Source organism: Scylla paramamosain, chromosome 5 (assembly GCF_035594125.1).
Source record: "Scylla paramamosain isolate STU-SP2022 chromosome 5, ASM3559412v1, whole genome shotgun sequence".
Lineage (NCBI taxonomy): Eukaryota > Metazoa > Arthropoda > Malacostraca > Decapoda > Portunidae > Scylla > Scylla paramamosain.
Genome location: NC_087155.1, coordinates 6,347,860 through 6,361,691, shown reverse-complemented (window position 1 = coordinate 6,361,691; position 13,832 = coordinate 6,347,860). Strand labels below are relative to the sequence as shown.

The window sequence follows — 13,832 nt, the reverse complement described above, 5'->3', positions numbered from 1 at the left end:
TTGATACATATCATCATATCATCGTATGCTGATGAAATGAAGATGATGAAGCTGATGAAATGTATGTAAATTACCAGCCTGCCTATGTCCTGCCTATGTCCCTCGCCCTTGCTGCTAAAGATATATACTCGTTCTGGCCACCTAGCTCATGCAAAAGATACCCAGTACCTTCACTCTTTCATTTCCTTTTCCTGGCAGACTCTGGAACTCTCTTCCTGTTTCTATATTTCCTCCTGCCTGCCTTGAACTGTTACAAGGAAGGAGTATCAACTATCAAGACCTCATTCTTTTTTATTCTTCTACTGCTGATTCCTTTAGGGAGATGCATGGTGTAGTTGCAGGCTTTTATTTTTTTTTTTCAATCCATATTTTAATCCCTTGTTCAATCTCCTTTAAAAAAAATGAGTAAATAAATAAATGAATAAACAAACAGAGAGAGAGAGAGAGAGAGAGAGAGAGAGAGAGAGAAAATGTCATACCGAATGAAGACGTTACAAGGAGTAATGCTACTTCCACAATCTTAGTGTGTGTGTGTGTGTGTGTGTGTGTGTGTGTGTGTGTGATTGCAAGAGTTTAGCTGATACTAATAATTCTACCTGGCAGACTATGAATACAATCACTTCTAATTAATAGGCTAAAGAAAGATCGAGGATAAGAACACAAAAAAAAAAAAAAAATCATCTTAATTCAGTTGCAAATAAATGTAGTAAATAAGAGAATTCTTGAGTGCATTTAAGAATATATTTTGGGAAAAGAATAACAGCCAAAGTGGTCTGGATCCTTGCTGTAATGAGGAAAAAAAAAAAAGAAAATTGAGCGGTTTTAAGACGCCCTCAGAGCAAGACTAAGGTGCATGTTCGATGTTGGCAAGAGAGAGAGGCAGCTGGACAACAAACAAACCTAACCAGGCACCCGAGATCCGATACATAACAACTTCTAAACCTATTCAGAATCAAACTATTGTATGAATTATGTTTTAAAACAGGAAAAAGCGTATTATATATGCCAAATGTATCAAGTACCCATCGTATGCTGATGAAATGAAGACGATGAAGCTGATGAAATGTATGTAAATTGCCAGCCTGCCTATGTCCCTAAAGTCTAACTCGGCTAACACGGCTAATACAACAAATGGAGTTTTCTTTCATTGTTATAAGTTTTGTATCTCTTGGCCATTCTCCTTTACCCATAAAAAAAATGAGTAGGGAAGCAAGTACATAAGTAAAACTAGATAATAAATAAATAAATAAATATATCGTGAAGAACAGTAAATCCCTCTCCTGAATCCCTACTCACAGCGCCAGACAAACACGTTCCCCCACCGCCCACCCGTCCGTCAGCCCGAGGGAGGAAAGAAAACGAACGCTACGCGGGGTACAGGAGCAGCAGACGGCGGTAAGGGTTAGAAGGGCGAGGCTTTTATCTTGCACGTGAATGTAGACAATGTAGGATGTTGATAACGTGGTGGTGATGATGGTGATGAGGAGAGGAATACTGGGGGAGAGAATATCAGAAGAGCCGATGATGAAGGAGAGAGGGACAACTGAGAGAGATATGCGAGTCAAACCAAATGAAGAGAAATATAGAGGTGACACAAGGAGATGGAGAGGTTTCCATTGATAACTGTTTGGGAGTTTTGAGAGAGAGAGAGAGAGAGGGGGGGGGGAAGCGAGGAAAACGGAGAATTCGAGGTATGTAGGGAAAAAAGTGGACGGAAAAAAAAAAGAACAAGATAGCAAGGAAACTAAAGAGAGCTGAGAAAAATGGAGGCAATAAGATCCGACGATAACAATACTGGAGAAAGAAGGGAAGAGCGAAAGTACGAGAAGTGCCAAGAGGGATAAAGAGCAAGACTTGAGGTGGAGGTGGTAGTGGAGGAGGAGGAGGAAGTGGTGGTGGTGGTGGTGGTATCATTATCCGATGTAATTCTAAAGATATAAAAATATAATACAAAAATTATACAAAAATATGATTGAAAACTGTTTTCTTTTTGTCCCTTTTCAGAACAAGGAAATGTTTTAGAATGTCTAGCCACATTCTGAAAAATTCCATAAGTATCAATGTTACATGAACACTATAGTGACGTACTTACTGTCACCACAGTCTACGTATCACGGCAAACAATGAATCATACACAGCGTGTATGACATGCTCAGTACACCCTACAACTCCATACACGTGAAATATTCCCGACATATCACTGCCGAACACCACGGATGATTACTACCATTCCTTAGCACCGCCACCCATTTCACGCAGCACCACAGCCAGTACGTCACTTTTTAAAGGTACCAGTACACGATTCTGATTTCTAAAAGAGCGAGACAAATCTATTCAGTATATTCCTATAAATTTCCTACTACTGTCGCTTGCTACTGAATGTCATCAATGAATTACGTGTCCCCGTGCCAGTCGAGTCAAGCACACACCTGGTCAGTCTGGCTCTGCGTGGCTCTCTTGATCAGCAGATGATGACGCAGCTTGAATGACAGAAGCACATGTTGTTTGGTGTTCCTATAAAATTAAGTTCTAATCATCTATCACAAAAATAATGAAGCAGCGCGCCAAAGATCGTTCAGCATTCTACATCAAATACTGGCCCCCCCCCCCAGCCAGTCTTCCTCTCTTCATAGTAAAACAACTCACGGCTTGAACATCTAGAAACTGCTTGGCCACCAGAACAATAAGTTGGTGGGTAGTGCTGGCGTGTTACTTGTTGATATATTTATTTATTTATTTATTATCTAGTTTTACTTACGTCTTGTCAGGGATCACCACAAGGGGGATCATTTTCCTGACAAGCTTTTTTATTATACTTTCCTTTGTTGCTATATGTATACTGTATTTCATAACCAGACATTGGCATGCAGGGTTTAGTAAAATTACTGAAGACAAGACACTAGATTAGCGGTGTCAAACTCAAACAATTTCGAGGGCCAATTGTACACTTGGTTATGGTCTCGAGAGGCATCAATGATTTAGCAAGTGTTGTAATAGATCAAAAGGAACAGCAAAAAACGAGTACACCCACGGCGACGGCGATGACGAAAACAATAACAACAACAACAACAACAACTACTACTACTACTACTACTACTACTACTACTACTACTACTACTACTACAAGCGCAAAAGCAAAAGGAGGAAAAGTTTTATGGTGACAATACCACACAACACCAAACTACATCACACATCACATCCAGCCACACCATACGCCACAATTACATCGCAAAACACACCAGACTAGCCACACAACAACCCATATCACACTCAAGTCAACCACACGAAACCACACCACACCCAGCCACACCACAACCAACATTACATTTCACAGCCCACATCTCACCCTCCACACCACATCACACATAACACAAAGCCACATCATGCCACACATCACAGCACCCACACAACAGCCCATACCACACCCAATGACACAGCAAGTCATATCACTCCAGTGACATACCACTTGCATCACATGAGCCACACAGCAACCCATTTCACAGTCACAACATGCAAACTGCACATTACACCAAGCCACATAACAACCGATGACACAGCCATGCAGAAAAAAAAAAAAACAGCCACAAAATCCATATCCCTCCCAGCCAAAGTGCATAACCACATCATTTTTTTTTTTCGCCTTAAAAGTTTCGTAGTTTCCTCAGATGTAACAATTACAGAATCGAGTTGAAAAATCACATATCACCTCGCGGGCCACTTCAGATCATCCCGCGGTCACGAGTCTAACATTCCTACATTTGATAAACGAATGCGCTGCTCATTTGCTACTGACACATGACGTCGCAGATCAGCAATACCTACTTCAGTACACAGGTACAGTCATACATTAAAATTGGCGGGGATCAGTGTGTGTGTGTGTGTGTGTGTGTGTGTAAGCCTGTGCATCCCATCCCCTTTCTATATGGCGAGTGTGTCCTAACGATGTGACAACGCACAGACCCATACACGCGCCGGAACTGTAACTTGATAAAGTAAGAAATGATTGTTTGTTAATCATATTTTATCGGTAGTCATAATCAGTTACATATTCACCATCGTATGATATAATAAGAAGATTAGAGCCCTCTCGATATCTAAGTTTTCATTAGGCAAGTGAGCAGTGAAGACGGTAGTGCAGGTCGAGATGCAGTCGAATCATTTCGGAAATACGTTTCGTATCCACATCAGTAATGGTATAAGCCAATAAGAACTAAACGCACAAAATATCTAATATATATATTGTATCGCATATATCTGTCATATACAGTATGCCTCCATATATCCAATGAAAACACATCTGAAAAATAGGTAATAAAACATTGTATGTTGACCAAGACCTGAAGCAGTGAGCAATGAAGCACTCTGCATCTATGCGTCGTCACATCGATTCATTAGACAGACTTGCCGTATAGAAAGGGGAAGGGAATGAACAAGCCCACACACATAGACCCCCACCAACTTTTATGAGTGACTGTAACCAATGAAGAAATGGTTCTCACGATCTTCCACAGTGATGGTGAAGCACGTGGAGATACCACACACCTCAAGAACCTGAAGCTGGTGGAGGTCTTGGATTTTATTGTGCCATCACCGATTTGGAATCCAGTCCGCACTCACCAAGGACCCACCGGGATAAGGGTGATCACGAGAAACAAATAATCGCACACGCCAGCCACTCACGCAGGGAAACAGGCTAAAATACAATCATGTACGAATGAAACAACGTATCATTATTTACTGGGACGAGAAGGAAAGAAGGCACCCATCTTTCACTGCACTAACATGATGGTAGATCGCCATGCAGTTATAAATACCAAACAGTGAACTGCCGAGCCTCCGCACACATCCTCCCCTAATTAACTAAGGGAAGTGATGCTCATCACTGATCGCGACACGAGGTCCATGACATTTTCTGATCACTAATACACTAAATTGCTTCTTCTACATGCTACACGCCAGTTCCGATTGTCAGTAGTTGTTAGCTGACCGATCCTTTCGTTAACTGAGCAGTTAACTAGTTACGGTCAAATAAAGTCTTTCTGGGGCAAGTACGTACTTGTACCAATAGGCATCTAAATACACCCGAGTTAACAGACTACAGGTAGCAGGCTCGGCAGCGAATGAGCACGGTAAGGTGTGTCCTGCTTATCTATCACTGTGGCAGATGGCTCCTGGTGGGAAAAGCCTACTTAACAGCCAGAGGGCTTGAGAGACTCCAGATATCATCACAGCATAAAGAGAATACTCATAATAGGAAGACTCGTATAGTTGACTTCCTGTAGATATGACGTCGCCGCCACCTGCCACGTCACAGCTAACCATCTACCCAGCAGTGTAATTTAATAGCATCTTGTTACCTATCAATCTTGCAAAGGCGTCAGTACAATTATTTACAATATATTTTTTTTTCTTCGTCCTTGTCTTCTTGGTCTTAGAATAAAGAGAACATTTATTAATCCTTGCATCTTCAAACGTAAGGAAAAGTAATTTGTGTAATTGCAATTTTATATTGGCATAATACAATTTGTGTCCATTTCTTGGATTTAACGACCTGTAGGCTAAATCACCACTTAACGCAAGCCAACAGTATGCTGTGTTAGGAGACATAATACACAGGTATCAATATTATTTATCAGCCTCTTCAAAATCATATATAAATGGGACAGTAAATAGATCAGACAACTTATACATGAAGAAAATAAACAAAATAGACGAGGAAAGACCAGTTTGCGCTAATAAGTGGTGAGTGTGTTTGTGTGATGTGGTAATGGCAGGCAGTTCAGACACGCCAACACAGCGACACTCAGACACTCACCTCACACAACTCCAGCCTGCATTTACCTAGAAGCCTGATATCCGTGTCTCAATGAAGATCTTGAGCAGTAAGTAATGAATCACACACACACACGCACGGTGAGGGGTGAGTGACACACACCCCACATACACACACGCCGAGACTCTTCTCATAATTTTGGTTAATTTTACTGTATTCTTTGAGGAACAACATCTTCAGTGGGCCTTTATTCCTGCTTTTATGTTGCCCTTGATCAGAGGCCCTCTTACATAGAGATGTAAATAAATTAAATTAAATAGATCAGTAGGATAAACATAATATCGGAGGAAGTTGCATGTCTCATTCACAGTTCAAAAGAAAACATTATTTAACAATATAAAAAGCTGGGCATAGATCCTTGACTGAAAAGAATAAATGCAGTGAGAAAAGAACACCTAAGCAAACCATAAGCTACCAACACTTTCCTACATACCATGGCTTCCTGTCAGGCTTGCTACTCTCTTTCTTTCGTTGCTTCATGATCCTCGGGTACTTTGGTGCTGTCACAAAACATAAATTAATCTGCAATTTTGAGTACCTTCAGTATCTCACTCCACCTTAGCTAGCCACAGTCCTCTCACGTGACGTGGCTGGACCTCGACTGATGGCTTTCAACAGTACTAGTTCTAAGATTCTCGTCCACCATTCAGTTATATTATTTTTCTTTATTTATAATAACGAAAATAAAAGTTGAGATGCAATATTGTCATCCTCAGCACACTTATATTTGTTGCAACAATACTAGAAAGATTCTACATTCTAGTGTCAGTACCCGCATGCGAAAGAAAAAACGCTGATGGTAAACTATTGTTGATCACGAGTGATTTTCATTTCGTTTTGTATTATTTTATTTATTTATTTATTCTATTGCTTATTTATTGATTTATTGACTGATTTACCTTATTTATTTATTTTTATTTTATTTGTTTTTTTATTATATATATATATATATATATATATATATATATATATATATATATATATATATATATATATATATATATATATATATATATATATATATATATATATATATATTTTTTTTTTTTTTTTTTTTTTTTTTTTTTTTTTTTTTTTCCACATGGTACAGGTACAATGCTATTATTTCCCATTAATCTAGTTTCATACCTGCATGTATCCACTTGGGTTAACACTTCCCAAGAGCCAAAACCAAGATCATGTTGCACCATCTGTTCCTGTTTAACAGTATTTGACCATAGAATATTTATGACTTACAATGACCTGATCTTTCATTTCTGGGAATATATGACTCCTGGAACACCCAGTGTGTGTGTGTGTGTGTGTGTGTGTATAATATATATATATATATATATATATATATATATATATATATATATATATATATATATATATATATATATATATATATATATATATATATATATATATATATATATATATATATATATATATATATATATATATATATATATATATATATGTAAGAAGTTGAAGTGGGCGCGCCTGCGAGAGGCTCACAGACTAGTCAGCGAGTCCCACCAAAACGAGTCTTAAGGCCCTGAAGGTTTGTTGTTGTGGGGATTTTGGCGGGAGAGGCGAGCGAGAGAGAGACAGGGTGCAGAGTAGTGGTGGATTTGCCATTTGATTTGCAGGTATGTTATTGGGATTTGTTGTATTCTTTCATGGTGAAAACAGTGTACATTGGGGGACATTATTGGGAGATAGGGTGGTGATTTGTACGCTTGGTTGGCAGGAGTTTGGTCTTGGCAGTGTGCTGTGGGACGTCAGTGAGGTGGCACCGTAGCAGATACTGTGAACTAAGGAGGCTGCAGTGAGGAACTTGCTGTCCCTGGCTGCTATGGTGTTAGTACCGCCGTGCATGGAGGAAGAGCTGCAGTACTTCAGGGTAGTGGTAGTGGTGTACCTTCAGCGCGTTGGGTCGGTGTGCGGTTGGGCCTATAGGGTGTGAGGGTCCTGGGGGTACTGGTTAGGGTGGGACAGTGTCAGTGGCATATAACATTTCTTGTGTTGGTGCGTGAAGTGTTTATTTCTCCTGTTTATTTGTATGTGGATTTACCCATTTTCTCATGGGATCAGGTATTTTGGAGTGCCAGCAGTGTGGCCTCTAAGAGTGTTAAGCACTCATATTTTATTTGTGTTTTCTTTATTATGTACTCAACCATTAAATTTTTAAATTGTGGCCCAGGTTTCTGTGAACCTAAGTAGTAGGTTTAAATTAATCAGTGGGTTCTTGTGGTGAGTGCTTGGTGAGCCTAATTAAGGTAGGTTAACTGTGCCCTAGTTCTGCACTCATTACAATTGGTAGCAGAGCGTAGTTCTATGCCCTTTTGGGGAAATTGTTTCAAACTCCTGCTTGGTCCAGTGCTTTTGGCAAAATCCACTTAAGTGTTAGTGTGGCACTACTCCTGCACAATGGAGGATTTGTTGTGTTTGGGTGATGTTGATGGCCAAGGTGTAGCTGGGGTTAAAGTTGAGTGTAAGGAGGAGAGCAGGGAGGTGGAAGTGACCCCAGAGGTAGTTGATAACTTAATCAGTACCAATGCTCAGTTATCTCAAGCAGTGGCACAACTGTGTAATAAGTTTGACCAAATGGGGCACATGCAAAACATGGTGTGGTCACGTCCTGTCCCCACTATTGGAAAATTCTCTGGAAGGGTACGGAGGGCCAGTGAGTTGGATGACTGGATAGAGGATGCCACAGAGAAAATAAAGCAGCTGGGATTACAGGGCTCTGAGGGAGTGTCATACCTGTGTGGGTTCTTGGAAGGCCCAGCCCGTCGAAGGGTCCGCAACAGTACTGTGAAGACTGTGTCTGACCTTTTTGATTGTTTGAGGTCTGCTTTTGGACCAGAGCTGAATTATACAGACTTAGAAAAACAGCTGCATGCTCGGGTTCAACAGCCGGGTGAAGGAGTGTGGGAATTTGCTGATTCTCTGGGTGTTATTGTGGATAAAATGTACAAAGTGAGAGACAAGGGAGATAAAGAACGGCAATGGCTGCTAACTACATGGTTCTGTAGGAATTTGAGAGACAGAAAAGTAGGAGTGAAGTTGGGAAAATGGTGGGAAAAGCACCAGCCTGTGAAGTGGGAGGACATGGTTCAGCAGCAGCAGCAGCCACCGACACAGCCGTCCAAGCCAGCTGATCCTTTTGCTGAGCTGGGTAACCTGGCTGGCATGGGAGGCTGGGGAGGATCCAAGCCCACCACACCCAAAGGAGGCACTCCTGCTGGTGGCACTCCCATGGGGGGCAGCACCCCCGTCATGGGCTCCCCCCAGCACCGGCCCCAAGCACCAGGGACCTGGCAGGGACACATGCCAGGCACAATGGGAGGCCAGGCTGGAGGCTGGCAGCAACAACAACAGCAACAACAACAACAACAACAAAAACAACAACCTCCAAGACCCCCCTACACACCACAGCCACAGCCACAGTTCCAGACCCCCACAGGCAAAACCCCCACTGGCACCCCCCACCACCAGATGAAGTCTCCGTCACAGCCCAACTACGGCCGAGCCAACTTTGATGCCGACAAGAATTCTGGCGGTGCGGGCAAGGGCAGAGTGGGAGAGGATGCCTTTGGTGACCTTCTTGGCTCTCAGGGCTTCAGCTTCAGTAGTGGGAAGGACACTGGCCCACGCACCATGGCACAGATGAAGAAGGTGGAGTTGGCCAAGAACATGGACCCAGAAAAGCTCAAGGTAATGGAATGGACGGAAGGGAAGAAGAAGAACATCCGGGCGCTGATCTGCTCACTGCACACCATCATCTGGGACGGGTGTAAGTGGAATGAGTGTGGCATGCACCAGATGGTCCAGCCCAACGATGTCAAGAAGATGTATCGCAAGGCTTGTCTGGCTGTGCATCCTGATAAGTGTACGGGGACAGAACATGAATCTCTGGCCAAACTAATCTTTATGGAGCTTAATGACGCATATTCTGAATTTGAAAATGACCCGAGCCAGCAGCAGATATTCAAGTGAGGAGGAGGAGGAGAAGGAAGAGGAGGTAAGACAGGTGATCCAGAGAGAGTAGCTGTGAGGCTTTACCACTGTGCATGTGTGGGCAGTGATACAACCTTGCCTGGCACATCCCTGGCTTGTACTCTGCCTGCCACCATCACAGTGCTGGTTATTCAGATCTTCCTTGTGTTGTAGAGAAGTGTCCAGGTGTGTGTGAGAGAGTGTAAGAGAGAGAGAGAGAGAGAGAGAGAGAGAGAGAGAGAGTTGAGTGTATAATGCTATTTGATTATTCTCATTATTCATGTTATAGTGGGCATGTCTAAAGGTTGATAGTAGGTGTGTCAATCTAGCAGGTGCACTGTCAACCATTAAAACTGTGTGTTATATAAGTGTGTGTGTGTGTGTGTGTGTGTGTGTGTGCGTACACCAAACCTACCCTCACAAGTGACATGATGTGAACAGCTGTTTGTGGCTGTATGCTTAGTTTCCGTTATGTTTAGTAGCTGCCAGTTTTAGTTGTGTGCCTGAGTCCCTCTTAGGATGGTGGGCATCTGACCTGGGTCATGTCGAAGAGATTGGCTCCCTGTGCATACATTTGGTGGCTCGGGGAGGTGGACAGATGGCGTTGCTAAGGATTGGAAGTGTTCTTTGTTCTGTGACAGTTGCTTGAAGTCAGTGTGAGTGTGTCGGCAAGCGGATGGATTGTCGAGGAGGCCCCAGGAATTGATTGAGGGAGGGGAGGAAGAGAAGGAGATATGGGAAACCAGTCCTAACACCTCGGTGAAAGGGGTGGCTGTGATGCAGGTATGGCGTGGTGCCAGTAAGGAGCAGCTTAGGGATATGCAACAGTCTTGTCCAGTTGTAGGGAAGTTGTGGAGACAAATGATTGGTAGAGTGAGGCCAGCAGAACTAAGGCAGTTGCTACAAGTAGAGGAGTTTAGGCAATGGTGGAGAGTGAGAGGGTCCCTCATTATGAGGCATGGGGTGATCTACTGGCGTGGAAGGGAGACAGATTCTAGGAAGTGGAAAGTGGTGTTGCCAGTGAATCAGAGACAAGAAGTGCTTAAAGCCGCTCATGATCAGTGGGGTCATCAAGGGGTTGCTAGAACAACGTCACTAGTGAAGGATAGGTTTGCTTGGCCAGGACTACATGAAGACATCAAATTGTATGTGGCAAAGTGCAAAGTCTGTGTCATGGGGAAGGAGGAGGGTGTGCGGGCCAAGACTAAGTTGGGTACGTTGGAAGCCAACCGCCCCTGGGAAGTGTTGGCTGTTGACTTCACTTTGCTGGATCCGGCCAGGGATGGCAAGGAAAATGTATTGGTGGTGACGGATGTGTTTAGCAAGTTTGCCCTGGCCTTTCCTACTAAAAACCAAAAGGCAAGCACAGTAGCCAAGATCTTGGTGGAGGAGATTTTTCACCATTTTGGTTGCCCAGAAAGGGTACATAGTGACCAGGGTAGGAATTTTGAGGGAAAGTTAGTGCAGGAACTATGCAAGTATTACCATGTAGCCAAGTCTCGTACCACCCCGTATCACCCTCAAGGAAATGGGATCTGTGAGAGGTTTAACCGCACCTTACATGGGATGTTAGTTACCCTTGGTCAGGAACAGCGGGAGCATTGGCCTAGGCACTTGTCAAGCCTCACTGCCATCTATAATACCACACCCCATGCTGTCACTGGTTTTTCACCCCATTATTTGTTGTTTGGTGTGGACCCCCATTAACCTTTGGATAGGTTCTGTGAGGAAACTGATTGTGAGCCTACTAACCATAGCATGTGAATTAGGAAGCTCAAAGAGACACAGGAGGCTGCTTGGAAAGCAGCTAAGTTGAACATCAAAAGTTACCACAATACCAATAGGTGGAAGCGTCAGGAGCAAGGAAAAGCAGAGCCATTGAGGGTGGGACAAAGAGTGTTGCTAAGGGACAATGCAGTACTAGGTAGGAGGAAGATTCAGCCTAAGTTTGCAGCTGAGGTGTGGGAAGTTGAGGAGGTGTTGGATGGGGTGAGTGGGGTGTATAGGGTCAGACCAGAAGGTGAGTCCGGCTGTAGTAAGGTGTTACATCGCAGTAACTTGCGTCCTTGGAATGGCAGTAAGGGCCATGCAGGGACAAGTAAAGAAGGGCCACCAGAGGAGGAAGAAGTAGAAATGCCAGATATGACAGAAGTGTTAAAGCGCTTTGGGTTTCCAGAACCGGACTCAGAGGAACAAGTGGACTCAGTGGTTGAGCAGGAGGGAGGGGATGCCCTAGGGCCTGGTGAAGAGCCAGATGAACAGAGTGGTGAAGGCTGAGAGCAGGTTAAAGGGGTTCAGGCCCCTCAACTCAGGAGGTCTAGTAGGATTGCTGAAAAGAGTGCAACGGGTTCGTCTTGTGTTGGCTGTGGGGATTGTGCATGAGGGCATGCACAAAGTTCAGGGGGGGTGAGTGTAAGAAGTTGAAGTGGGGGCGCCTGTGAGAGGCTCACAGACTAGTCAGCGAGTCCTGCCAAAACGAGTCTTAAGGCCCTGAAGGTTTGTTGTTGTGGGGATTTTGGCGGGAGAGGCGAGCGAGAGAGAGACAGGGTGCAGAGTAGTGGTGGATTTGCCATTTGATTTGCAGGTATGTTATTGGGATTTGTTGTATTCTTTCATGGTGAAAACAGTGTACATTGGGGGACATTATTGGGAGATAGGGTGGTGATTTGTACGCTTGGTTGGCAGGAGTTTGGTCTTGGCAGTGTGCTGTGGGACGTCAGTGAGGTGGCACCGTAGCAGATACTGTGAACTAAGGAGGCTGCAGTGAGGAACTTGCTGTCCCTGGCTGCTATGGTGTTAGTACCACCGTGCATGGAGGAAGAGCTGCAGTACTTCAGGGTAGTGGTAGTGGTGTACCTTCAGCGCGTTGGGTCGGTGTGCGGTTGGGCCTATAGGGTGTGAGGGTCCTGGGGGTACTGGTTAGGGTGGGACAGTGTCAGTGGCATATAACATTTCTTGTGTTGGTGCGTGAAGTGTTTATTTCTCCTGTTTATTTGTATGTGGATTTACCCATTTTCTCATGGGATCAGGTATTTTGGAGTGCCAGCAGTGTGGCCTCTAAGAGTGTTAAGCACTCATATTTTATTTGTGTTTTCTTTATTATGTACTCATTTGTGTTTTCTTTATTATGTACTCAACCATTAAATTTTTAAATTGTGGCCCGGGTTTCTGTGAACCTAAGCAGGAGGTTTAAATTAATCAGTGGGTTCTTGTGGTGAGTGCTTGGTGAGCCTAATTAAGGTAGGTTAACTGTGCCCTAGTTATGCACTCATTACATATATATATATATATATATATCATTATGCAGCAATCTTTCTCAATAATTCATGAAATGGTAAGTTGATGGGATGAGCATATAAGTTAGAGAAAATCCGACATTTACCCTATTCTTGTTGTGCTTCTATTGAGATTAGATAATTGTGGTTTGAGAGAACACAAAGAAACCACTGATTCACACAGATCTTAGAAAGAAATAACCAGTTGCAGACAGAGAATATGCAGTTCAAAAGATAAACAATAACTTGACAAGGGAAAATTATAATAGAGCAAGAAACAACTTAAGAAGGAAAAAGAACTACAATGAAACAAATAAAGTAATGTTTTCATAGCACTATAGTGGCAAGATAATTAAGTCTGACTGGCACTCACTAAGGCTTTGGTAGTCACATGATTTGATTGGCAAGGCAAGGAGTCAGTCATGAACTTTAAGTGGCCTCTCAGGGTTCCATCCTCAGCTGCTTACTATACATGGGATTTTCAATGTCATGTGCATTTAATCAACAATAAATACTATCTATATTGCTGTGTAGGATCCATTTTTAAAAGATTATGAAAAATTAACAAAATTATTTGGAAAGAAATGACACAAACTTCTGAGAAATTGACTGTACATTTTAGAAATTAAATCCAAGACCATAAAGTTCTAAGAGCATTACTAACCACTCAAAAATGACATTGCCAATACCTACTCCACTAGGCAGACTTGACTTACATACAACCCACTCATCACACT

General features: G+C 42.9%; 1 protein-coding gene and 1 long non-coding RNA gene across 3 annotated transcripts in view; one reads left to right on the top strand and one right to left on the bottom strand.

Annotated features, from left to right (window-relative positions):
• The window catches only part of LOC135100461 (uncharacterized), a 291,394-nt gene extending 284,778 nt beyond the window's left edge, over positions 1-6,616 (bottom strand). For both annotated transcript variants that reach the window (XR_010268716.1, XR_010268715.1), the window contains exon 1: positions 6,267-6,616. This is a non-coding gene — a long non-coding RNA (uncharacterized LOC135100461). The remainder of the gene's footprint in view (positions 1-6,266) is intronic.
• A 1,496-nt stretch (positions 6,617-8,112) lies between these two features.
• On the top strand, positions 8,113-9,965 carry LOC135100458 (uncharacterized). The gene has a single exon (XM_064003376.1). The coding sequence runs from the start codon at positions 8,249-8,251 to the stop codon at positions 9,818-9,820; it is 1,572 nt and encodes a 523-aa protein (XP_063859446.1). The 5' UTR covers positions 8,113-8,248; the 3' UTR covers positions 9,821-9,965.
• The last annotated feature ends 3,867 nt before the right edge of the window (positions 9,966-13,832 follow it).